Below are 27,278 nucleotides of genomic sequence, written 5' to 3' on the forward strand. Positions count from 1 at the left end.
GACAATTTGCGTTCTTGGTCACTGACTTCTGAACTTTCTGAACTAGGGATCTGGGACGTGTCAACCTCTACAAATGTATGAGCCATTTTCTTGATTGTTCATGAGTTCTGTGAGACGTTGTGTGACGAATTGCAGAATCCTGGGACTGACGGAGGGGAGAAGTGGTGGTTGATACCAGGGATTGTAAAGTGTTAGATCATCTTCAATAAATTGGACATTTTAGGGGTATCATTAACCTTCATCTCAGAGTGCAGGCTTGTGCTAATGTCTCTAAAAGAAATGATGCTTGTACCCACCAAAGCCAAAACAGTTGCCATGGAGTTAGTTCCAACTCATGATAACCCACCCCATGTGGATCAGAGTAGAACTGTGCTCTATGTTGTTGTTGTTAAGTGCCGTCGAGTCGGTTCCGACCCATAGCGACCCTGTACAGGGTTTCCGAGGGTGTAAATCTTTACGGGAGTAGAAAGCCTCATCTTTCTCCCGCGGAGCGGCTGGGTTTTCAACAACTGCTTTTTCTGAAAGTGATCCTCAGGTCTTTCCTGAGGCAATTTTGCTGCTGCTGCTGCTGCTATATGCCAAGTATTGGTGGTGGTGGTGGTGGTGGTAGTGTGGAGTCAAGTTCTGCCCCCTAGCAACCCTGTATAGGTTTCAGAGGCTGTAAGTCTTTATAGGAGCGGAAAGCCTCATCTTTTTCCCATGGAATGGTTGGTAGTTTCAAACTGCTGACCTTGAGGTTAGCTGCCCAATTTGTAACCACTATGCTACCAGAGGAGTCCTGGTGTGGCGCTGTGGGTTAATGCACCAGACTGCAAAGTCGTTTGAACTGCAAGGTTGGCGGTTCAAGCTCACCAGCTGCTACTTGGAAAACCTATACAGGGCTGCTATGGGTTGGAACCAACTTGACGGCACTTAACAACAAGCTACCAGAGCTCCTTTGAGGTAGCTCTTGTTGTTAGTGCTGTTGACTCGGTTCCAACCCTTACAGACCCTGCATAGGGTTTCTGCAGAACAGCTGGTGAGTTTGAACCACCGATTTTGCAGTTCAAACAACTTTGCAGTCTAGAGGTACTCAAACTGCTTATCTTATGGTTAGCAGCCAAGTGTGTTAGCCATTTGCACCACCTGGGCAGGCACTCCTCATTCCAGTATTTTAGTCCCTTTGCTGTTAAGTGCAGTAGAGTCAGTTCTGACTCAGCGACCCTTTCTGTCGTTTCTAAGGCGTAGCTGTCAGGACCTTTTGGTTAACAATCCATTGCTTATCCTACAGGACATTTTTGCTGTTGTTTTTGTTTTAAGAGCAGGAAAGAAATGATCTGGTGTAATAGCTTTTGAATCCTGTTTCACGCATGTGGAGACCATTACTACTAAGCCTAAAGGCAGGTTTTATTTATTTACTGGTATATTAGTGGTGCCTGTGTGTATTGAGCTCCAGATCTCTGGAAGGTTGTTAGCAACACAGTAGTAATCAGGGGACTACTCACAGACCTGGAGTTCCAGGTTCTCACTCTATTCAGTAGTAACGCCTGCCTTAAGAAAAAGTACTTTTGTCTCAAGTTGGAAGTTTCATCTGGGTCTGTAAAAAGGCAGTTCATTTGTATCAGTAGCCAGCTGCGTGGGACTGAAACGTTAAGGACTACTTTGTCTGGTTTCTTTCCATCCTTCAACTCCTATTTCTCGCACTGGAGATGCTCCTGGTGTTAGTAGGTGGTATTTGGAAGAGGGAGGTGGGGTTGTAGCGTTATTAACCCACCTAATACTGACTCAGTGGAACAGACAGATGGATGAGAGAGGAACCCAGGGCACAGTAGGTCCTGCAGAGGATTTCAAGGGTAGTTGAGAGGCGGCAACCAGGGAACCTGGAAACTCCCATGAGGCCCAGCAGATCTTCTCTAGGGGGGAAGTCAATATAGAATGGGGACAAAAGGGAATTTTAAAGTCTTTGTAAATTTACAAACCATGTTAAGTGGAATAACTTGCGAAACAGGGAATATGTTAATCTGGACCTCCCAATAGCAAATTTTGATCATACTAATTGCAACTACGATCAAAATAACTATAGAACAACTTTAAATGACTTTGAAAGCGGTAGATTACTATAGAAAAAAAACATTTTTATAGTAACATCAAAACAGCTGCTAAACTATCTTTTTGCATTCCCATCACTGCTGCAAAAGCAGCTGATCTCTGGAATTAGGGTCCCCGAGAAATTGTGAGCAGGGCCTGTCAATCCTGTGTTAAGATGACTGTCCTAGCCCCAGGATCTGCTCCACCACTACAAGCACTAATGGCCTGGAGACCCTCACAAGGGAGGCAGGGGAGCACGAATCAGATGTGGACTCTGAGCACAGTGGGCAGGAATCACAAAACATCTATCTACCCAGGTTCTCCAGAGACTCCCAGAGTCTGGAGGTGCCCAGACTCTCAGGTCTCAAGTATGGCAGACCAGGTAGCTGGCTATAGACACGGAGCTAGCACCTGTGGAAGCTTCGGATTTAAGATGGTTGCATGAGTGACCCAAAAGTGGGGTGAAAAAGTCAGTAATTACTTGTATTGTTACTAATACAGAAGCACATTTACATTGCCTTCTGGGTTAGGATTTCCATTTTGTGCTACTACCGATTGCTGCTAATGTGAAAGACATATTTCATTCTGAAGACTTGTTGTGTGCTGTGGAGTGGATTCAGGCCCATAGTAACTGTAGAGGGCAGAGAAGAATTGTCCCATAGGGTTTTCCAAGGCTGTAATCTTGATGGGATTAGATGACCAGATCTTTGTTGCCAAAAGAATAGCTAGTGGGTTTGACTGCCTACCTTTAGCACTTAGCAACCAAATGCTGCACCAGCAGTGTGCTTTTATTCTGAAGATCACTGGTCTATAAATAAGCCACAATGGTCAGGGAAATTTAGGTCAAGGTCAGTTTATTGTCCAAATATCATAACCTAATTGCATTCAAAAACCATTTTTTCAAATCCACATTTAAGCTAATCAAAAGAACAGGTTATTATTTTTAAATCACTTAACACTGAACAGATATCTCTTTAAAAGGCAGCTGACTATATCATGTCACAATCACAGCCAATAAAACATGTTTTTTCAAACTTCCTAAAAACCTTTTGTTTCTATTGGTCATGCTACTTTGAGCACTTTCTAGCATCCCGACCAAATAAACATCCACACCTCTTAAAGAGTACAAATGTGAGAGAATAACATTGACTCGATATGGCATCACACTCATTTAAAGCAAAAAGAAAAAAGGTTCAAGACTAAAAACGGTGTAACTGAGACAGAGAGAAAAAGTGAAAGAAAGAGATCTGAGGTACATGGTAAAAGGGTTAACAACATAATGGAAAAAATCCAATGGCCTGGTGATTTGCTGGGGATTTAGGAGTTGGCCAGTAGTTAAAAAAAAAAAAGACCAACTAAAATAAAAACTTAAAACACTTTAAGGATAGGCACCTGTCAAAGTACATTTGGGTACTGTAATGGCTATCGTCAGTAAGGCACTTTTTTCTCCACAGTAGGCTGCAGGCGAAGGAATCGAGGTTGCAGCTACGGCTTGCCGTGTATGTATACATTTGTTGATGGTTTCTTTAAACTTGAGCCAAGAATTGGGTCAGATACCCTAGCCAAGTTTAAAAAGCAGAGACACACAAATGTAGGAGAATAATTCTGGTTGAAATGACTCGTCTGGGTTGTTTAGAATCCAGAATCATTAAAAGTCACGTGGTATAAGGAAGTTAATAAACGTCCTCTTGAATCTTCCTACCCTATTTTGTACAATCGGATGGCTGCTTGTGCATCTCTTGACAACTGCTCCGAGTCCGCACTGACAGACACCTGGATGCGCTCGATAGCTCCAGAGAGTCTGTTGGCTTAGGGGCAACTTCAGTCTCAGCACTCATTTCCCTTTTAAAGCTATTCCCAGGGTTGGACTGACTCAAAGATAAACAAAGAGGAATCCTTTTGGCTTACAAGCCAACTGGCTTTACTCAGACTTCCTTCCCCATCCCTCTATTCCCATTTCCACACTACCAATATCATCTTCTTGAACTAGAAAATCAATATTTACATGTTATAAGGTGCAAGTCTATTTCTTCTCCTGTGGCCCATGGAGAGAAAATTCCTCTGCCCTCTTTGAGAAAGTCATGCAATCCAGCCTAAGGTCCTTATCCTGTCCATCCTAGAGATCCCAGGGCAGTCTAGGGAGGCTCTCAAGGCGCTGAACCGAAAGGAAAGCTACCGCTTCCTCCCTCTGCAGAGCAGCCCATCTTGCTGGCAAGGGGATGCAGTGTGATGCACACAGGATTTCAATCCCCTCCGGCCTTGACAGGTAAGCCCCTGCTAGAAGTCACAGCCTCTGAGCCACTGATGCAGGCAGCATACAAAGTCTCTTGTATACAGCGTGTAGACCAAGGGTGGCTCAGCTGTAAGACATGCTGTGCTCGTCAGTGGGGCCCTGGGATGGTTCCAGAGTAAAGCTTCCTCTGAGAGCAGCTCCTTCTTGTAAGAAGCTGAGTAGTCTCATCAGATGGGAGACATTCGGCTGAGGGAATGGCCCCTTGGCTTCTTTCTATCTGCAGGTTTAGGTTTCTTGGTTGTTATGAACCTGCATGGACTTTAATTATGCTTGGTATGCAATTTTTGGCATACTAGGATCCTCCCCCCAACTCCCACCCCTCAGATTTGGCCAAAATAGGGGAAGAAATGAAATTTGGCAGGCTAGGGGGAAATCACTTAGCCCCCACTGATGGAGAAAAAAAACAAATGAAATCCTAAATAGTAGGGGGAAAAAAGGAGATAGAAAAAGAATGAGCTAAAAAAGTAAAAAACAAAAAACAAAAAAACAAAAAACACAACAAAAAACCCACACAGAATAGACTTGGAACCTAGTAAGTGAGGTGAGAAAAAAGTGGTGGGGGTGGGATTGGGGGAGGGAGGAACAGGTTCAAATCTATAGGGAGAAACAAATCCCTCTGGGACAGAAATTTCTATCAAGGAAATCAAGATCCAAAGAGGGCACCAGTCACTTTCACAAGCCCACAGTTCTTTCCTTTTTTTAAGCAGGGAGTTGGCAGAAAATCCAGCACCCATCTACATCAGCAAGTCCACACCTACTGCCACACAAGGCCCCCTAGGATGAAGGAAGAGAAATACCAATGAAGGTCCCCCCTTCCCACCCCAGGAAAAAGGAAAAGTGGACCATTACAGACCATAAGCAGAGTCTGGGAGGCCTGTTTCTTTCCTATTTGTCAGGTTCTTTCATTTGTTGCTTCTGCTTGAGCTTAGGGGTTGGCCACTGTTAAAAGTAATTGCCACCTCATTGTCTCTCTAGGGTTAAAATGCCCAACTCCAGGGACCATGCCTTCTCTGTTCTACGGGCTTCTTGGTGCCCAGAGTCTTGTGCAAAGTGGGCTACTGATAAACTTAGTTGACAGATTGCTCAAGCTTTCCTTTCCAAAGCTTTAGAATTCACTACCCACTACCCACCAGAAATGCCCTAGAATTCCAGGGTCATACTAACAACTCCCCAAGTCCTAAACCCTACACTTCTAAACATCCTTCAAACAAAATCAACTTCTCCAGAAGTCATCCTTGCAGAGAAGCAGCCTCTCCACCTCCTTCAATTACTAGCCACCACTCATCGAACCTATTTTCCCCACCATGCCAATTCTATGTCATTTAGAACCTGAAAACCATTGAGTACCGCTTAACATAGGGCCAGCCTTGCCTAGAGCTTGCCACCTTGTACGACAGAGGTGACAGAAGGAATCAGCACATATGTTGTATGCTCGATTCACATACCCACAGATCTAGACCTCAGAGAGGATGCTAAACTGGGGGGGTCCATTGTCAAGGGAAGGGGAAAAGAGATGGGGAACTTTCCAGATGAAAGGGCCCTAAACAAACGAAAACCCTGCTTTGGAAGGGCTGTAAGAGGAGAGTCTACAAATAGCCTGCTGTAAATTGTTTTTTGTTTTTTTTTTAATTTATCTTCTGATACCTGGTCCCTATGTGTAAATTATGACGTCCTAATCTATTGCATTAATGTTTGTGCTGAAACTCTGTCTTGGTAGGATTCCTTGGTTCAATGTATTTTTTCCATCATGAGAGGGAAACCGGAGTCAAAATGGAAGCCTGATGACCTTTATGACTGAAAAAGCCCCTGGGTGTGAGACCTGGGGCCAAATCTATCTTGCTTTCCACCTGAGAGAGGAGTCCAGCCTCCTACTGCCTTCGCTAGTCCCCATGCTCCTGGGCTCCCAAGGAGAAATGATACGGTTGTGAGGTATTATGGAAGCTAAAATGTGAATCACTTTCTTTTGTAGTTATAGAGTTTGTCCAGTAAACCTGAGGTAAAGAGCACTCTGTCTTTGAAGAATGTGGTTAGAAAACAAAAACAAGAAAAAAAAAAAAAAAAAAAAAAAAAAGGAAAAAACAACAACAACAACAACAACAACCAAACCAAACCAATAACATGAACATGCTACCAGAAGGAAACAAACTATGGAAGGTCTTTTCCAGTACGAAGAACTCATTATCTCAACCACCTACTTCAGGACTTGGAATTTAAGCAGTAAAATAATATATTATAAAAATGTTTATAAAATAGCAGCACACTCTGTGAACATTACAGCTAGGTACTGTTAATGTGAATAGGCTGAATCTTAGCTTCGTAGCAGCGCAAAAAAAAAAAAAAAACGAAACAATGAAACAAAACAAAAAACTGAACAAAATAAAATGAAAAAAATGAGTCCCTTAGAATGTTCTCCATCTTCAACCCTCACTATTAAACAAGGCAGAATCTGCTTACAATTCTTCAGAGTAGCCTTGTTCTGAGTTTTCTTAAGAAAGTAAATATTTTAACAAATAGCTTCATTACCTGTCAATTGCAATTGTGCAAAAAAAAAAAAAAAGAGACAAATCCAAATGTTGTTGCTCCAACCTCTTTGCTAACTGAAATGCCTTTAAGAAGTGGAGAGGAGAAAAAAAAATATTCAAGTAGCTGTACACAATGTTGCAATAAAATTAACAAAAAAAAAAAAAAAAAAGGAAAAGGGAACAAAATGCCACACCTTGATGTTCGGCTGTCCGTTTTTACACCAGCAATAACTTTTCTTTCCATGTCCAAAGGAGAAGCATATAGGTGGGAATTAAGATCCTTCCATGACATCAAAATGGTAACAGATTTTTGTTTTCAGGCTTTTGTGAGGAAATGTTGTGATGGCAATGTCAGTGGAAAGAGTTGTCTCTTGATTCTGACAGCGATGCCAGAACTATGTACTAGAGAATGTCAGATACCAGAAGATAGAAACTCAGACCAGGAGCGGGAGGGGAAGAGGGAAAGAGGGAAAGAGAAGAGGGGAGGAGTCGATCCAGCATGATTTGCATAAACCATCCCATCTATCCCTTGGGAACAATTTTTCAAAGTGCTTTTCGAATGGAATGGTTTATAACAATGCTAAACTGTGGACCAGATATATCAATCAGCACCCAAAATTAAAATTTTCCTAGTTAGGGATGCCAAGGTAACATGACCCTCTTGAAAACAGTAAGATTAAAGATTGCATTCCAGATCCCACCGTTGGCCTCCACTCATATGGATTTTGGTTATGGCCCATAGCTAGTTTTCCCTTTTAGATAAAGTATGGTGGTGGTCTGCAATGAACCATGTTTGGAAGAAGAAGCAGGATGTCAAAAACCTTGAAACCCAGAAGCCAGCCAACCACCTGTGTCCAGCTGGCAAAATAAAGCATCTTCTTTTTCAGGTAGCAGCTACTGTTGGCAGCAAGAGCACATAAGGTAGAGTATCCAACAACACTTGCGGTTGTAGTAACAGGTGGTCCAGAGCAAAGGCGCTTCTACGTCCAAAATGGTTCAATCATGTTAAGCGATTGTTTTGTGCTCTCTCCCCATCATGTCCCTCCTTATGCCTAATTCCTTCTTGAGTTCATTGCTTTGCAATCTAATCAAGCCATACATGGCATACACAGTTCCTCAAAATTATCCTAAAAGGGATGTAATGCACTAGTTTATAACATGAAAAAAAAAAAAAAAAAGTCTCCTCTAATTTGTTCCCATATTGCAGGCATACATTTTCTCTAACTATTCTGCTGGTATTCCTGAAGCATTTTACTATGAATACATTTACATAATCAAAATGGTAACTGCTCATATATATAAGGGATTCCCTTCTGTTGTACTTCAAATAGGCACCAAATGTTTTTAATTATTTCATTTTATAAGAACCTTTTTCTCTCACTTCTAACAAGATCTTTAAATATGATCTAGGTGGGGGCTGACATTTTTTTTTTTTTTTGTAAAGTTTCATCCTAAAACACAAAGAACAAAATCCAACCAAAGGGAAGGAGAGAGAAGAGTATGAATGCGCCTCTCCCCTTGGGCTGGCTGTCATCCTCACAGGTCAATATCTCGCACGTCTGTGGGAGTGCTGGCTTGGTCCAGTTCATCCTCCGACTTGGCGCCATCCCTCTGGTCCTGACGGAACTGCTGCAGACTGTTCAGCAGCACCGCCTCAATCTGCTCCTGGCAGGCTTTGAGACAATCCTGCAGAGAGAAGAACCCAAACCAGAGTGTTAGCAAGATGGGCAGGGCAGAAAGTTCTTTGTGAAGAACATATACATCACTCAAGCCTCCTATCAGGTCATGAGCGTCTCCCAGTACACTTACTCCCTGCTTGTTGACCATTTCATTATCTAACGTTCCGCACTGATAGAAAAAATCTACAATCTGGCTATTTTGCACAGTAATGCCTTAACATCTGATGGCAGTAATCACTGGGCCAGTGTGTTGTTGTTGTTGTTATGTGCTGTGGAGTCGGTACCGACTCATAGCGACCCTGAACAGGGTTTCCGAGGCTGTAAATCTTTACAGGAGCAGAAAGCCTTATCTTTCTCCCGCCAAACAGCTGGTAGTTTCGAACTGCTAACCTTGTAGGTCAAAGCCCGATTTGTAACCACTATGCTACCAGAGCTTTTACTGTGAGGATCAAGGCTGCATGCCATGTGGCTGAACCATGATTCTCAGTGGTTTGCTGGTTATGTAAAGATGTAAGGAGTCCTAGTGGCACTGTGGTTAAGAGGGCTCAGGTGCTAACTGAAAAGACAGTGGTTCTAACCCACCAGCTGCTTTGCAGAAAGGCAATCTGCTCCCATAAAGATTACAGGCTTAGAAATCCTTTGGCACATTTCTATTCTGTCCTATAGAGCTGCTACAGGAGTTGGAATCAACTCAATGCTAGGAGGTTTGGGTTTTCTTTTGGGGTGATGATGTCATTTGGCAGTTATATAGCATAGTCATTTTTCATTTGGTGATCTGATGCGGTCACCCTCCATTTCTGCATAATGCCAAGGTCTTTGGAACCTAGTTTAGTGGATAAAATGAGGAGCTATGGGCACAGCAATCTATGTGAAATAAAGGAGATGCCAACAGCTCCTCCAATCTCCAAGTGAGGTTCACAGGTCAGCATCACCTGGGAACTTGTTAAGAAATCCAACTTTGATGTAAGTGCAGAATCTGCATTTTAACAGGATCCCAAGAGATTTGTACCACATTAGTGTCTGACAAGCACTGGCCTTGCTGATGGTCTGCTTAAGAAGGTACTTTGCTCTGCCTGATACAAATTAGGAGGTGACAAAGAAATGACAAGGCCACCAGGAGAATTACAGTCGAAGACAATCTCAGCACCTGAGGATAAGGAAGGAGATAGGCCGAAATGTCCTGAGCCTTAAATAAATCGTCTTAGTGTTCAGTCCAGATTCCTTACTTACCACAGTAGCACAAATGGTTTGCAGTGTAGTGCTGTGGGTTAGTGCGCCAGACTGCAAAGCCATTTGAACTGCAAGATCGGCGGTTCAAGCTCACCAGCTGCTACTTGGAAACCCTATACAGGGTCGCTATGGGTTAGAATCGATTTGACGGCACTTAACAACAACAACAATTAACCTAAAAAGGAGCCCTGGTGGCTTGAATCCACCAGCAGCTGGCAGTTCTAACCAACCCACTGGTGTGGTGGTTATGTGCTACTGAGTTGATGAAGACTCATTGTTGTTAAGTGCCGTGGAATCAATTCCAACTCATAGTGACCCCCTAATAGGGTTTCCAAAGAGCTGCTGGTGAACTTAAACTGCTGACCTTGTGTATCAAACCGACCTTGCAGTCCAGTGCATTAACTCACACAGCAGGACTCCAAAGACTCATAGTGACCCTATATAGGGTTTCAGAGGCTATAAATCTTTATAGGAGCAGAAAACTTAATCCCTTGGAACAATTAGTAAATTTGAACTGCTGACTTGTGGTTCAAATCTATTATGCTACCAGGGCTCCCTGAAGCTATCCATTAGCACAGTGGGAAACAGTCAGACGATCTATAAGGTTTACAGCCAAGAAAATCCCATGTTGTTGTTGCTAAGTGTCGTTCAGTCTGTTCTGACTCATAGCAACCCTGTATAGGGTTCTATTCTGTAACACACCAATTGACACAAGTCAGAAAGAACTTGATGGCAATAGGCTGGTTTTTGTTTTGTTAATTCTCATATGGCTCCCTGCTGTTTTTAAGTGAGTCTTCATTAGAGACCCTGTATAGGGTTTCCAAGGAGCAGCTGGTGAGTTTGAACCACCAATCTTGTGGTCCAGTGGTTTATCCCACAGTGCTATACCAGGACTCCCTGGGTGCTCTGCACTCAGTTATGGACTAACAGGTTTGTGGTTTAAAACCACCGAGTGGTACCTAGGGATCTACTTTCACAAAGATCACAAGAACAAACATCCTATGAAGTGGTTGTAACTCTGGCATGTAGGGTTGCCATGAGTCAGCATCAACTTGATGGCAACGGTTTGGGGTTTTGGTACCGTTCATAAAAACACAATACAGAATGTTTACAAACTTTCCAATGTTTAAGATGCCAAGTTTGGGAATAAACAAGAATTTGCAGCATTGCTCTGGTATCAGTCTATATTTGGTGGGAAAATTTCAGAGCGTCTTTGCTTCAGGCAGAGGCGTTTATTAGCTGGATGATGTGGAATGCAACAGCAAGTCACGGTGTCACTAGGAAGGGACCGTGGGTCACACTCATCTGTGGTGTTTTTGAGCTAGAGAAACTGCTCTTAGTAGACCGTCCAGCCTCTCCCCTCTGCAAGGCAATTTTCCTGCACTTCCGGAAATTGCATGTACATATAAAAATGCACAAACAGAATCTCCTCAGTTCTTGCCAGCTTAATATGTATCTCCTTTGTTCCAGTTTTCCCACACTGCCCAGAGATGACTATTTGCCAAGCATAAAAAGCATTATCTTTTCCTCCAAAGACCTAAAGTAAAGTAGGAACCAAGTATCCATAATCTCCAAATTGGTTCTTTTCTATCACCCCTTCCACATTTCCAACTATACTTTTTAATGAAAATCCTGATGGGCAGACAACAGAAGAAAGGCTAAGTAACAGCAGAAGTGAAACATCACCTGGAATCTAAGAATAATGAATAGAGTAAGATAGTATCTGCTGGCCACTCACCTTACTTGGAGAGCAACAACTAAATGATCTAACTTCTTTTATCTTAACTTGGAAGTCCCTGGATGGAGCAAACAGTTAACATGTTTAGCCGCTAATCAAAGGAGTCCAATCACCCAGAGGTGCCTTAGAACATAGGTTTGGTGATCTACTTCCCAAAAATCAGCCACTGGAACACAGCTCGACTGACACACAAGGCGTTGTCATGAGTCATGGTTGAAGGGTTATGTTGTAAATTCTCCTGCCCTCCTCCCCACCACCAGGAAGCAGAGGGAACAAATCCTTCCATACCCTTCTCCACACCATAGTGGTAGTAACAGTATACCTGTCTCCACAGAAGACAAATCCTACCCAAAGCCTAAGACATGAGGAGTTGCTATTATCTTAAGAAAATGGCAGACAGAGTTCTCAGCTGAGAGACCTTGTGTATGTGCATATGTGTGTGTGTATGAGGGGGTATGTGGACTGGAGATATAGCTCTGAACCCATTCAATTAACAGAGAAATGCCTCTTAGATGTCACCCATGAGGTTATGTTTAAAAAGAACTTCACAAGGCGCAGCTTACTTGATGAGCACCTTCTGATGTGACGTTTTTGCGTAAGACCTCTGTCCCTAACAAACCTTCTGGCCATTCTTGAGTGGCTTTCCTTCTATGGAAGCTTTATTTCGGCCCTACAGAGAGGTAATCTTGGTCAGCATAACCAATTATATCAACATCCCTGAGATCGATGGTCCTTGAAATGGGGAGACCAAGCTCAGGAACAGAAAAGTTGATTTCAAGCCATGTAGAGTCTTCTTCCTTTGTGGGTCACCAGTTACGTCCTACTTTTTCTGGTATTTAAACCTTCCCTTTCAGCAGGCTAAGACCTTAAAGGAACATTCTGGGAAAATCCAGAAGCAAGTGTGGGGATATTTGACCATCACTTTTCCTGGATTTTTAGCCAAGGGGCATCACACCATGATAGCACGAGCACTGAGAGTCACTTCTGCTGAGAGTCACTTCTGCGTAAGCTCCAACCTAGGACATGCATGCACACAGGCTTTTCTGAACAAAATGAAGACTTCATAGATTTCATGTGAAACACGGTCTTCTTTCTTTGGCCCCCTTTTAAATTTTAATCTAAATTATTACTATAACCAGCTTTCGATCAATGACTCATTTTACTTGAAAATTAAAAGAAAAATGAGCTCAGGAATGAGGGATCCCAGACCCCACATCTCTTTTTCTTCTTGACAGATCGTATGACAGGAGCACCATTGGGTCTCATTGGTGGTCCCCATTCCTGGAGAGCTCTCTGAGGTCTCCACCTAACCTAACCCCTTCAGGTACCACGTCTTCCTTAGAGAAGCTGCATTTACAACTTGGCCATTATCACCTCTAGTTTCAACTGTGTTAACCTCTCCTTCTGGCTAGACTTAAAACTTAAAGGCAAGAGCCTGTCTTGTACAGCAATGCAGAGCATTCTAACTCAATGATGCTGAAGGGCAAGTCCAACCTTCCCGTTTCCTTGAGACAAAGCACACTCCTCTTTGAATATAAGATAGTGGTGGTGGGTGTGTGCCAACTCATACCAACCCTGTCAATCTTCATGGGAGCAGAAAGCTTCATCATCTTTGAATGGCTGGAAGATTGGCTGGAAATTTTCAACTGCTGACTTTGTGCTTATCAGCCCGGCTAGTAATCCACTATGCTACTCAGGCTTCTTCCCTGTATGTATATATGTAGCGTTATTGTTAAGTGCCGTCGGATCGGTTCCGACCCATAGCGACCCTGTATAGGGTTTCTGAGGAGCAGCTGGTGAGCTTGAACTGTTGACCTTGCGATTCAAACCGACTTTGTAGCCCCGTGCATTAACCTGCGGAATCACACCAGGACTCTATATATCTATGTATGTAGTTTTCCCCTTTACTGAGCCTTTAACAGAACAAAGACAATCATCCAGATGCAGGAAACCATTAGCATAATGCCAAAATGGAATCTAATGAGTTCACAGCTGTGGGATTAATTATAGATGAAGGGACGCAAAAGAAATCACCACAAACTCATGACTGGTAGCAGACTGATTCATTACTATTGCAGGTAGGGAAAGGACCATGATTGGAATGCATACGTAACTGCCAATTAACAAACACTTACAGAATTGGTTCAACTACCTGGTGGTCAGGGACTCCTTGCCTATTAATGCCATTGTTTGGTATTATAGGGGCCCTTTAGGACTTCCAAAAGAATGGGAATATTCTGTGAGCTGGTAAAAAGGTGCAGGAAGCGCAAACTGTATGGTTGTGCAAGGTCCCTGCAATTAGAGAAAGCAACCCCATGAGAAAGCCTTATTCTTGCCCAGGAGCTTTCAGACCCCAAAGCAGCAGGGCAGGGGGGCTGCAGGGATGGTGGGGGGAGGAGCCCTGCCTCAAATCAACAAACAGGCTGCTTCTACTAGGTGGTCACACTAGCAGAAGGAAGGAGAAGGGTGTGGGATTCTCGGAGCCAGAAATGAAGAGGAGGCAGCGCTGAAGGAGTGTGAAGTCACAGCACTTCATATGGGGCAGGACTAAAAGACAACCTGAGTAATAAGAGACACGGAGAAATGGTGGGTCTGACATCTGACAGTCAAACACCCTCATTTCCAGCAAGGGCACTGAAGCCCAACTGAGGTGGCTTGTCCCTTAGCTCCACCTCGTTCAAAGCCTTGCCATTTCAGAACTCATTTCCTCACACAATCTGACTCTCCTGGGCTCTAAGTACAGACTTACTGGGCAGAGAAACTCCCAGGAAGGGAGGCAGCCCAAGTGGTCAGAAAACAACCACAGTGCCTCCAGTGAAAAGATGCTACATGCATGTGAAGAACTGTGGCCTCCAAAAGCACCAGGCATTGTATTAAGATGCCACAAATTAAGCTGATTAAAAGGAAAGCCTTAATGCTCGTCTGTCAGCTCGGACAGGTGGCACTCCACAGTGCTGGAGGTCGGGCAGACCTCCAATTTCTAGGATGATACGCCCCCTTCTCTGCCTCCCTTGCCCGCTGCCCCCGTCTCTCCTCCCCCTTTTCCCCCAGCCTCGGAGCCCTGACAGTAGTGTTTGTGATCTCCAGCTCGATACACGGGCCTCTGACTTCCTCTGCTTGCTGGCTCGAGCTCCGAGCCCTGCACCCTCCTCTGCCTCCATGAATGGGCTGACGGAACTCCTACCATTAGCCCTCAGTGTAACTGCATCACTCCATTGTCACCAAACACGCACTGCACTCAACGGGAGAATAAAGGGCTGAATGAACCCCAGACCCGCGGCCAACTCAGGCAGAGACAACTTAGGAAACTATCTCATTCTTCCTTTCTTCACAGGCTCTTTGGTGTATTTCCTTGAATACAGAATGAGGCCCACAGAAAAAAAATGAGGCAGGAGAGAGAGGCATCAGCCCCCAATTCTATTCCTTCCACCTCCCCACCCCCAGCTTCCTTTCCAGCAACTCCTCAAAGGTTCTTGACCATAGGCCTTCTAAGTCCACAAAAACCAGTTATCAGTCCAGAACAGTGTGGGCCTGAGTGGGTCAGGGTATGGCACTTCTAGCTCAAGGACCCTATGAATCACACATGGTTAAAATGGGGACTTCCTTCATTGCACTGTGAATTGGATTTTAATAGCTTATTGATAATCAGATCGTAAAATGCCTGAATGACTCTAAGGAAGTAACATCAGGGAATCTTCTCTGGTGGATGAAGAGTGAGACAATTTTTAAAATTTAACCCAGGTGAGAAGCATGGATAAAATGACCAGATGATTAAAATCTATGCATCTGTTCTACTCAGTATCTTCCAAAAATTTCATCACGTCTGATAGCCTGTGAGCTCCAATTCTACTTGTGAGCTCCAATTCTACTTTCTAATGGAAATGAATTAGTGAAATGGTGTCAGGAGAAAATAGTGTTGTGCTCAAAGACAGTCAGGTTAAACTCAGAATTTCAACCTAATAGGGCTCGGACGTAAACGAGGGACTTCAAAAAGTTTGTGGAAAAATTCCGTTATCTTTTCATTCCACTTTCCCACAAGCTTTCAGAAGCTACCTTGTCCAGTGAGAGTTAGACCCTGACAGGACTTTCCTGTTTTTCTGGGTCATTTAAGTTTCCTCTTTGACAGAGTAGAGTTCATCACTCATTTTAGTGGGAACTATTTGTGAATTGTCTTTCTCTGACAGGTTTCTGTCTTATACAAGTTTCACTGTAACCAATGCTAAGAAATACAAAGGCTTCTAAAAGGCACAGGGACACCAGAGAAATAGAAACACACTTGAAACCATCTGCCTGCCCTTTGTCCTTCGTTCCTTCCTTCCTCCCTCCCTCTCAGCATCATTCCGCCATAACTCTGCCAGTTGGGTCTTGTTCAAAAGGTTCTATAGACAAGTAGACAGTGAGATAAATACTGGCACAGAGGCATGGACAACATGTCGAGGGACGGAAGAGGAACCTCGACATTGCCTGGGGAGACCAAGACAGGTTCACGAGGGAACCAGGGCAGCCGATCCCTCCTTTCAAATTTACCCCCGGGAACGGAAACTCCGGTAGAGGTTCCCCCAAAAGCCTGGTGTTTGTTTTTAGCAACACTTAATGACGGTTAGGGAAAAGTACTTAAAATATACCACTCTCTGAGTCTTTATTCCCTGTAAAACAGTGGAGCTTCTCACTCAGCTTGCTCTTTGGAACGAGGCATTCCCGTTTATTTTGGCAACCAGAGCAGCAACTAAAAGCAACATTAGAGAGTGGCATGGTTTCCGCCCATCAGAGTTATCTGCTGCTGGCTAATGAAGCAGAGAAGCATGTGTGACAGGCCCAAGGAAACCCCTGAGAGCCCTCACCTCCTACGACCTCTCACCTGCAGGAACAAGGAAAGCTTGGAGAGTTCGAAAAAGCGAGTGCTCAGAGGGGTCACAGGGAGCCCAGGCTAAATAGAGTGGTGAGCTCTTTCTCATTCCTATTGGGCAGTGCACTATAGCTAGAGGGCACAATGGGGTCATGGGTATTTGACTTTTCCCAGGGAGAACTCAACACCCACCTCTGGGCATTTCCTAGTGTGGCCCCCTCAAATACATTTTCTATCACAAAGTTTCCTCCACTCAGAGGCCTCAGGGGCAAGGTACCTTGCTTTGTGTACAGTATTTATAGTTCAGAATACATTATTTAAATAGCACTCCTTCACTTATGATCTGAAACAATTTGCTACAGTTTTGCTCCTGAATTCCACACTGTGGCTGAACTTCATCTTCTCTTTCCCATGCATCCCTGTCTAACCTGGCCAGCTTCTATATGCTATCCACAGACCAGACTCACCTACGATGCCACAGTCTGCAGGGAGCATTCAAGAAATACTTTCAGGAATAAATGAAAAGTAAGTGCTCGAAACACACTGTTTCTTGACTCATGCAGTGGCCAATGGAAGCACAACGCACCTACCTCTACAAGCTAAGACATTCTGAGTTCTTGTCCTTTTAAATTTCCTTACACCAAAGCATCATCTCCACACAAGCTGATGAATGGGAGTAAACTTAGTATTTGGGAAGTAGCCCTAAAACAGCCAAGTTTAGTGCTTCTTAACCTTTCCATTAAACAAAACAAAAAAAGCCTAGGAAACAAAGGAACATGTACAAGTACCCTCAGAGAGACCCGAGGATATCAAAAGTAAGCTTGGAATTTATGGAGGTTTTATATCTTACCTGAAAAGTGGTTTAACTTTTGCATTTAGTAAGTTATCTTCATGAGCCCTAGTAGTGGGTTACCAGTTGGGCTGCAATTCACAAGTGTAGCAGTTCAAATCTACCAGTTGCTCTGAGGTGGAAAGATGAGGTTTTCTGCTCCCATAAAGATATACAGCCTCAGAAACCTTACACCGGGTCGCTATGAGTCGGAACAGACTCCACAACACACCACCACCAAGTATCCACCACCTTTGTTTTTAATTATTTAAATGATTTGACAATAGTGCCTTTGTGTGGCCCTGGCCCACTGGTGGGAATGAGGCATGTGTATTCCAGCTAAGAAACCAGTTGCTGTGGAATCAATTTCAACTCACAGCCACCCCACTTGTGTCAGAGTAGAAATGTGCTAAATAAAGTTCTCAATGACTAATTTTTTGGAAATAGAGCACCAGGTCTTTCTGTTGAGGTAGCTCTGGGTAGAATCAAAGCTCCAACCATTGGGCTGGCAGCAAAGTGTATTAACTGTTCACAGCTAAGTTATAATGGGCCCATTATAATCATAGCCCAGGCCCATTATAGAAACCAAGTTGTTAGGTGCCACTGAACCAGTCCCAACTCATAGCAACCCTGAACGGCTGGTGGGCTTGACCCACTGACCTTGCAGTTAATTGTTCAGTGCTTACCCTCCAGTGCCTCACCAGGCCCCCATGTATATAAATAGAGGTATCTATTTAAGCCGTCTCACAGCTGTCTTGAATGGGCTAGCTACATAGTATCTGAAGAGCAAGCAGCTTCCCCAGAAAGAGCCGGCAGACTGGTCTGCAGTCTTGAAAAGCAAGGCACATCCCTAGAGCCTCCGTAGTCTCCCCAGGAATGACCTCTGACCGTTTGACATCAGTAAGGGGTGCAGAAGGCAGATCTGGGAGAAGGCTGGAGACAGACACATAGGGAGATACACAAGCCAATTAGAGCAGGTCTATAAATATCTGATAGAGGTTACCAAGCTGGGGGTCAAACTCCTGTCACTGACCTTTTTGTCTCTGGGGTAAAGGAAGGGCTTGTCTTCAGCTGCTGGGGAGCAGGGCTGGGGGGAGAGTCCTAGTCCTAAGGATACCTTAATAGGAGATATTCAGAAAATAAACGGAAGCATACCATTTCTATAAATGCTAAATTCTGTCCATGAGTTTTCTCGGGAGGATTAGCCAAGCATTCTTCAGGCTGCACTGAAGGGGTCTTTTAAATATGCATTTTAAAGCCCATACTTTTTTTTTATTATTATTTTAAACAAAACGGGTGGGGTGCAATGACTCTAAGGACAAGCACTGGACTGTAAATTATAAGGTCGGTGGTTTGAACCCACCAGTTGCTCCATGAAAGATGAGCCTTTCAGCTCCTGCAAAGACTTGCAGCCTCAGAAGCCCTATATAGAGTCGATATGGGTCAGAACTGACTTGATCCTCATCATTAAAAAAAAAAATTAAGACAGTGGGTCAGAGGAGGACTCCAGGTTTGTTCTGTTAGACCCCACACTTCCCTGAAGCGTTTCCTTACTCTGGTAACAAATCCCAAGGCAAAATACATAGGAAATGTTGAGAAAGCCAGAAACACAACGAGCTGCAGTCTTAGGCTCTCTGAAACCTCACTTTCTGCTCCCATTCCTTGTAGGTGCATTACCCACGGGGAGTGGAAACCACATTATCCCTTAACTCAACCTATTCCCACATTGTTGTTGTTAAGTGCTGTCGAGTCGGTTCCGACCCATAGCAACCCTGTTATCGGGTTTCCGAGGAGCAGCTGGTGAGCTTGAACGGCTGACCTTGCAGTTCAACAGGCTTTGTAGTCTGGCGCATTAACCCACAGTGCCACACCAGGACTCCCCCTTGGAATGTCCAGAGGGTGTCACAGAGAAGTTCCCGGGCATTCTTGGGCCTCACCATGGTGACTCACGAGGCCCTCAAGCAGATATCCCTCTCTTGAGCCACCTTTAAACCAAAGGCCCTTGTCAAACAACAAGATCCCGTAACTGCAGAATGGGTGGGCTGTCAGATTCATTGGCCAGGAATTGGGGCATCATGCTTCTAGTCTACTGCTCCTCACCCCCATCCCAACTCTCCAAGCTGTGTCTTTCTTTAGTTCTCTGTGCTTCCTGTGTAAAATCCAGGGAGATCCCGTCTCGGATCTCTCAGCACCATTCAGGCTCTGAAACATCTAGGGCTATAATTTCCTACCAGCAGAATTCAGAGCCTCACTTGACCCTCGTCAGTCTCAAAACCTTTCTTCTAATGAGCTTCAGATTCTGGCAGCCAGAAGGTAACTGCTCTGGGCTGTCCACAGGGCAAACAGGGAAAAGTTTCCAGCTAATAATAGTCCCTTGTACAGCACTTTATTCTTTTTTAAAGTGCTTTTAATCTGTAAAGTGACAGGCCGAAGGGGTTGAGAGGCTCGCCCAAGGCCAAACACCCCGCGATTGGCAGGGGCCATGTCTTGTGCCTTTGCTTCTCTTCCTGCCATAGACTCCTTGTTCTGATTGTCCTGGTTCCTCTATGGGCCTTGCCATCTTTGCCTGTGTGAGCAGGCCTGCAGCACTGTTTCATGCTCCGCACTGGAGGAGAGGCAGCCTGACAGCGTGGACATAAATGGAAGTGAAGCAGCAATCCAGGCCCACTGCGAAGCCCATGCCACAGGAAAGTTAGTAAACACCCTTCCTTCTCCCTCTTGGTATCTGCTTGCTCAGAACTGTTTCTGTATTTTATGGCATGCAGGCTTCCAAACCCTTAGGATGCAGCCTCTCACCTGCTCAATTTAGGGATACCATATATGTTCATCATAGAAAACAGAAAACAAAGAGCTCCTGATGCATCGCATTGCAATCAAACCAATGGATGTCTCTCTCTTAGCTGCGGAAAGATCTAGTCTTGGCCACTTACCACGTCGGTGTTGGTGATCTTGGCCAACAGATCCGTCAGAGCATCTCTGGTGAGGGAGCTCACATCCTCATCCTGCTGGAGCCCACAGACGGCTGCTCCCACACTTCCAGTTGCAATCATCGAAGGCGGGTACATGGCAAACTTAAAGTCTGAAAAACAGAGAGCAGGGGTCAAGGGAAAGACTCCGGTTCCAGGAGTTCCTGGGTCTTCATGTATTCAGAGACAGGATGGCGATGCGTCAGCTATACAAATGGCCCTGTACCCTGTAGGCACATCCTCCCCAAGTTCTTTAATTATAAGAAGCCCACTAACGTACTTGCCACCATTCTGGCTGTCCTGCAGTAGCGCAAATGGTATGGCACTGCAGGTTAATGAGCAAAGTTGGTTTGAACCATGAGGTTGATTGGTTCAAGCTCACCAGCTGCTCCTCGGAAACCCTATACAGGGTCACTATGGGCCGGAATCAACTCAATGGCACTTAACAACAATAACAACTAACCTAAAGATTGGCAGTGTAAACCTACACTCTGCTGCCATGAAACAAAGGTTTTCAAAAATCTGCTTTCATAAAGACTAGCCAAAAAAAGCTTATGGAAGAATCCTACTCTAACACATGGGATTACCATGTGTTAGACTCTGCCTGTAGGCAACAGGCATGGTGTTTGGGTGGCTAGCCAGGTTTAAAACAAAGAGGCTGATACATGAGCATTGGTCTAAGCAGGGAAGGTACAAGAGCTTAATCGAAACACTGAAGTCCCACATTATATACAGGGTTAGCAGGACAGGTCTGGTAGGGCAAGGAGAATGAATGAGACAAGGTCTCCCTGGGGCTAACATAGAGCAGAGAATGTTGACACCAGCATACTTAGATAAGATGCCTTTTGTGCCATCCAAGTGGCACAATTCAAGGCCTCCAAATCCAAAGGCTGTGGAGAGGACAAATTACTGGCAGGTAGAGGGATCTAGCAACATTTTATGAAGATTGATAATCCAGAAGAGACATTGTCCCTTAGACATCCTTCCTGCGTGGAACTAAGTAACAAACCGAGGGATTAACGTTCAGCCAGACAACAGGCAGGCCGGTAAAGTGAATGAAAACACCAGGGAGGAACATACTCAATACAATCAGCCATAGGAGATCAAACTGGCAGCATCTGTCCAAATACAAAGCTCAGAAGACAAGAAGGGCCGCAAATAAACACAGATGGACAGGGGGAACTCGGGGGAAGTGAGACCAGGGCTGTCACACTGAGGGGACTGCAACCAACGTCACAAAACAAAATGTGGATAAATTAGTGAATGAGAACCTTACTTGCTTTGTAAACTTTCACCCAAACTATAAAAAAAAAAAAAAGAAAAAGAAAAGGAAAAGGGGGGTGAGGGGAGGAGAGAGCTTGTCGAATTATCTGGGCAGGTAACTGGTCCAAAACAATAACAAAAAGAAATGAAGATTGATATAATCACACAATTTCCAATTTTTGATCCAATGCTAAGGACTCTGAGAACATGAAGACAGGACTTGAATCAGGCACCTAAGAGGATGCCTGACTTGGCTTAAATTTGATGGCACTGAGAGGAAGGTCCCATTTTTCTTGATGTCAAAAAACAAAAATGGTTTGCTAGAGAAGTGCAAAATGAAAACAAATTTGAGGGACTCAAAAAGTCCTCTTCACCATTTCCACTTCTCCAAACGTGAAAAACAGAACATTGCTATGCACCGGAAGCTGGGCTCATACACCTGGGCTTCCTCTGAGCTGTCCCCAATAGGCTGGCTGACAAGGATCCAGCGATTTCCCCATCCAGAACAGGGAGATAAAGATGCCCATACCTTACTCTTGTTGCAGCCGCTAACCTACCAATTACCAACATGTACAGTACTGGATAAACTTCACAGCCCACTGGGTTCACAGTCACTGGGGAAAGGACACATAATTATTACCCTCATCATGTTTTGGTTGAGGAACCTGAGGTTTTGAGAGTTTTAAGTTGCCCTTACTTACCCCTACAGCTTATGTTGATTCCATTACCTTTTAATTCCATTTTTCCACAAACTTTTTGAAGCCCCCTCATATTTTGTCACTCATCCTAGTGCCAGACCTTAGCAGGAGAAAGGTCCTTCATGGTTTATCCTCTCTAGTTCTACATGCTAAGTGCTGTTGAGTCCATTTTTTACTTGTAGTAACCCCATGTGACAGACTAGTGCCCCATAAGTTTACCCAGGCTGTATATTGGTTTGAACCTCAAGGTCAGTGGTTCAAGCTCATCATTCACTCTTCAGAAACCCTATACAGGATCGCTATGGGTCAGAACGACTCAATGGCCCTTAACAACAATAATCTTTATGTTTTCCTTCCTTCTTATGCAATGCTCTATCTGAACACATACTCTATGGAAGCACTTTTAACAGTGACCCCATTCTCCCAGGTGGACCACTGAAGAGTATAGGGACTGTCCTCTCATTTCAATGGAATCCCACAAAGGCAGACCCACGTCTGTCTGTCTCTCCTGAATTTCCAAGATAGCTTTTCTTAACGCACTCACCAGTTTCTACCTCTAGAAGGATGAACATTATACATTATGGCATTCCCCACAATGTCTACTGTCCGCTGGCCTCTCCTATGACAAAGCCGGTCTCCCTGCTTCCTGCTCTGCTGTAGGTCTGCTGCCACATGGGGCCACATGAGAGTGTTTCTCTGCCCAATAACCTCGTTAGCTCCCCCGGTGACATTCATAATGCAAGGGAGGCAGCCAGCTCATGGCCCTGGGCCCACACATGCCCTGGGTGGAAGCATCTGGCAGGGAAGGGGCAGACTTCCTGGCCCTCCCTTCCCTCTGCCACAGTACCAGGAAGCAAACCTCACACATGCCTGTCTTTGTAACCCCACTGCCTGCATCACCAACCCCAATTCAGTTCATTAACTTCTGGGAGCCAGGGGGCTGTAAGTGGGTTGTCCTGGGAGGAGGGTGCACAGAAACTGCATAGAAAGACTATTCCCTCTCCTTGTTCTACTAGCAAATTGCAGAGGGACGTTCTTTGTAGGACACTGTCCTCCTGATCCCCAGAACTAGGCAGTACCGTGTGCATGGATGTGCTACTTCAGCCAGTCATAGACTAGCAGATCCCACCCTTGGCAAGACAGGAGCCGCCAGAGGGCAGACCAGCCGTGCTCCTTCCTTTCCCTGGCTGCCCGTGATAGCAAAGCCCAGTGTCTTCGTCCAGGCTGCTTGAGTGTCTGCTCCGTTTTCCTCTGGGTCAGCCAACCACTGAGGCAGCATTAGCACTAAGGCCAGGCCCAGACTGGACCTTGGGCAAGTCTTGTTCTCACTTGGCCTCTGTATTCTTATCAGTCTAAAAGGGGGTTTGGCCACGATCAGTATTTTTTCAAATTTCCATCTGCAACCCTTAGTAGGTTCCAGAACCCATTTGTGGGTCGTTATCCAGTTTATTTTTTATTGCATAGCATAGTATAGAAAGTATCAGAAAGTACTGCATACAGTAAGAGTAAATATTGTTTAGAGAAACTTTTGTATCAGTTTCATGTAGCATGCAGGCATATCCTGAGTCCTGATATAAAATGTATTTCTTCTTTCAGGACTTAAAGGTCAAAAGGTTTGAAGATAGGGGGTTGGGTAATATCCAGGTGCCTTCCAGCTCCAGTTTGCTCTGATTTAAAGATCTACAATACGACTGAGGCTGAAGGAAAAGAATAAGGAAGAGACAACAGAAAAATTGCTCAGCTTCCTCTAGCCAGCAAAATTACATGCATCCATGCATCCCTTTCCACAGAGCAGCAGCAGGACCCCATTCAGGGACATCGACTCCCAACCCTGCTGGCTAAGAGGGAAAAGAATAGAGAAAAAAAATGCAAAAAATGAAACATCTGAAGGATCATGTCTCTACTATCTAGTTCATCACCCTCTCACCCTGAGAAAATCCAGCCCAACCCATTACTGATCACCTTAAACTGTGGCTATGTAACAGGATGGAGAAATTTTCCAATCTGTGCTTGGGGCAATGGGGGAAGAAAGTCACACTGATTATATGCATTTGATGAGCACCATAATCTCCCCTCCCCCAATATGTATGTGCATGGATACACAGTTGTTAGAGTGCAAACTCACAGCAACTCTGTAAAGGGTTTCCAAGGAGTGGCTGGTGGGTTTGAACCTTGTGGTTGGCAGTTCTGTGCTTATCCTATAGCGCCACTCTAGTACTCCACACAAATACAAGCATACCTCACCTAATTGCAATCTGCAGATACTGCAGTGTTTGACAAATTTGAGCTGCACCGAGCTCAGCTATTGGGAGTCCTGGTGTGGCACTGTGGGTTAATGCGCGGGACTCCAAAGTTGCTTTAAACCACAGGGTTGGCAATTTAAGCTCACTAGCTGCTCCTTGGATACCCTTCACAGGGTCACTATGGGTCAGAATCAACTCATTAGTACTTAACAACAACAAAAACAACCCCAAAGCATGTGCTCACTTTGTACCTCTGTATTACATTTTGGTCATTCTCACAATAGCTCAAACTTTTGCATAACGCTATTGTATACTTGATAGACTATGTTGTTGTTGTTGTTGTTGTTGTTAAGTGCTGTCGAGTCGGTTCCGACCCATAGCGACCCTGTACAGGGTTTCCGAGGGTGTAACTCTTTACGGGAGTAGAAAGCCTCATCTTTCTCCCGCAGAGCTGCTGGTAGTTTCGAACCGCTGACCTTAAGGTTCGCAGCCCAATTCGTAACCACTACGCTACCAGAGCTCCTATAGTGTAGTGTAAATATAACTTTTAGATGCACTAGAAAACCTCAAAATTCATGTAACTATTGTAGTGGGCTAGACTGGGTGGGACCCACCATTATCTCCAGGCTATGTCTACATACGAGTCCTGGTATGGTGCTGTGGGTTAATGAGCTGGACTGCAAAGTCAGTTTGAACCTCAAGGTCAGCGGTTCAAGCTCACCAGCTGCTCCTCAGAAACCCTATATGGGGTCACTGTGGGTCAGAATCGACTTGACAGCACTTAACAACAACAACAAATGTCTATATAGATACATACATATGTATGAACTAGAAGGATGCACAGGAAATGAAAGCTTTTTCATTAAGCTGAGGGAATAGTAGCAGGTTTGTAAATTTTTTGTTCATGCTTTTACTTTAACAAAAATAAAGCAGAAATCTCTTGGTCAAAAAATGCCAAGTAAGTTGTATCTTAGTGCAGAAGGCACATGTAGGTGTGAGAGTCTCCTCTCCACCTTCAGGTGCCCACTCAGAAAGATGAGCTGTTAAGAACTTCCTGAGCTCCCACCTCCCCCTGAAAGCAGAGTGAAAGGCAAGCAGCAATCAGTGATCGCCACCTTGACCAAGACACTCCACTGTGAGCCTCACTGTCCCAGGTACCATGGATTACACAGGCACACCAAAAGCCAAACACTGCCTTCTACTCCAAAGACAGCAGTTGTCTTGGGACGGGGCAACAATTTCTTAGCTAAGAATACATGATGGAGCTGTGTACTGCTAACTTCCAAATACACGTCTCAATAAAAGGAGGCAGGCTCAGGTAGATAGAACAACTGGAGACCCTTCATAAGTGAAGTATCCAAGGAGATGGAAAGAATCTGAAGGGCTGAGTGTCACCATCTCCATGAATTGAAGGGTGCAGTTTGTGGAGTCTGGATGGCCCTCAATCCTATCCCCAATTCCCATCAGATATGTCTTCTTCTTCTTCTTCTTCCATGTGGCTGCACCTGGTCATGGAAGAGAGACTGGCTCACTTTCCACAGAAGCAGAGGGAGGCACTCAGGCACTAGAGCTCAAAGGTCACAATGCTAGCTCTAGGCTCAGACAGGAATTGAATCTCTGCTAAGGAGAATAATTACACCACTGCACAGGGTTGGTCTAGGGTAACTAAAATAAGTCTTGTCAAAAAGGACTCATGGTCAGCCCTGCCATCATCACTGGCCTTTCCTATAGGATGCTGACGGGTCATGTGGCTGTTGGGTGAGTCTCTCTATAGCAGCTGGAGAGACAGGAGAAAAGCTCCCGGCACCCCTGGATTGCAGGCTGATGCTTAGAGCAGGCCAAGTGTGCTGGTCTGGGAAGAATGAGAGCTCTGTGCTTTCTGGAGAATCTCTCACTATCCAGTTGTGTCTCTGTCCCAAAAATGACCTCATCAAGTCCCTAATGCCTCCTGCTAATTTGTCAAGAACAAGAGAAACTGAGGCCTGACAGGCAATCAGAAAGAACTCATGTAGCGCAACTCATGAGTCTAGATCAACAGCTCATACTAGGGACCTGGGGCACCTCTCTTCCCTCCTGCCACTGTGGAGACCAGTACTTCAGGGGCGTTCCAGCTCTTGTGTCATGTGCTTGCTTATTCATTCTCATGGTGGGGGTGGTAAAACATTAGTATAAAAAAAACCCCTGAGAATTGGATTCAAACATCTCCTTTTACAGGTGAGCCCATGAAACCCTGAGATTATGGGACTTGTCTAATGTCATTTTACTGTGTCAGGCCTGGGGTTGCAAAACTGAACTTCAGATTCCTGACTCAGTGCTCTTTATAATTTTCCCCAAGTCAAAAGTTTCCTCAAGGTTACCTAACATATTCAAATACTGCTAAGGAATGTAGGGCAGTTTTTCAAAAAAGAAGGGGAAGAAAAGCCCAGAAGAAAAAGTCCTGGCACCAAGATACTATGCAAACTCACACACGGAGCGGCGTACCCTTCAGGGATGCCACTGGAGCCCCTCCCCAACAGACAGGTAAGGACAGTGAGTGAGCTCCACATTCATCAGCTCCTAATCTGTGTCTCCTGGTACAATTTCACTGAAGAAAGACTTCTGAGCTAGAGAGTCATGGATTCCCAGTTAGCTTAGCCCAGACCGGATTGTTTGGGCTTTGGCTGCAGAGGCCTTGAAGTTGAGAAGTGACTGCTTTGCTCTTGTTCACCACAAGGGGGAGAGTCACTACCTGTTTTAAGGCTAAAGCCCTGCCTCCATAGCTTCCCCTCCTCCAATCTGCAAGTCAGGTGTTGGTTTAAAGGCCCATGAATAGGCCCGAGAATGACGTCAAATCAACATCGTTGGCTGCACACACCTCATCTGCCACCCCCAGAATAGGTTCAGCACACCCTGTCCTCGTCCTCG

At 44.7% G+C, this 27,278-nt stretch overlaps 1 protein-coding gene across 1 annotated transcript in view; it reads right to left on the reverse strand.

Annotated features, from left to right (window-relative positions):
* Positions 1 to 7,387: 7,387 nt before the first annotated feature.
* Positions 7,388 to 27,278, reverse strand: part of CCND2 (cyclin D2) — a 29,420-nt gene continuing 9,529 nt past the window's right edge. Inside the window, exons 4-5 of the mRNA XM_006862678.1 lie at positions 20,135 to 20,283; positions 7,388 to 8,568 (exon numbers count right to left, since the gene is read on the reverse strand). Coding sequence (XP_006862740.1) covers positions 8,419 to 8,568; positions 20,135 to 20,283 — 299 coding nt within the window. The 3' untranslated portion in view covers positions 7,388 to 8,418. The remainder of the gene's footprint in view (positions 8,569 to 20,134; positions 20,284 to 27,278) is intronic.

The sequence above is a fragment of the Chrysochloris asiatica genome, unplaced genomic scaffold (genome assembly GCF_000296735.1).
Source record: "Chrysochloris asiatica unplaced genomic scaffold, ChrAsi1.0 scaffold00050, whole genome shotgun sequence".
NCBI lineage: Eukaryota > Metazoa > Chordata > Mammalia > Afrosoricida > Chrysochloridae > Chrysochloris > Chrysochloris asiatica.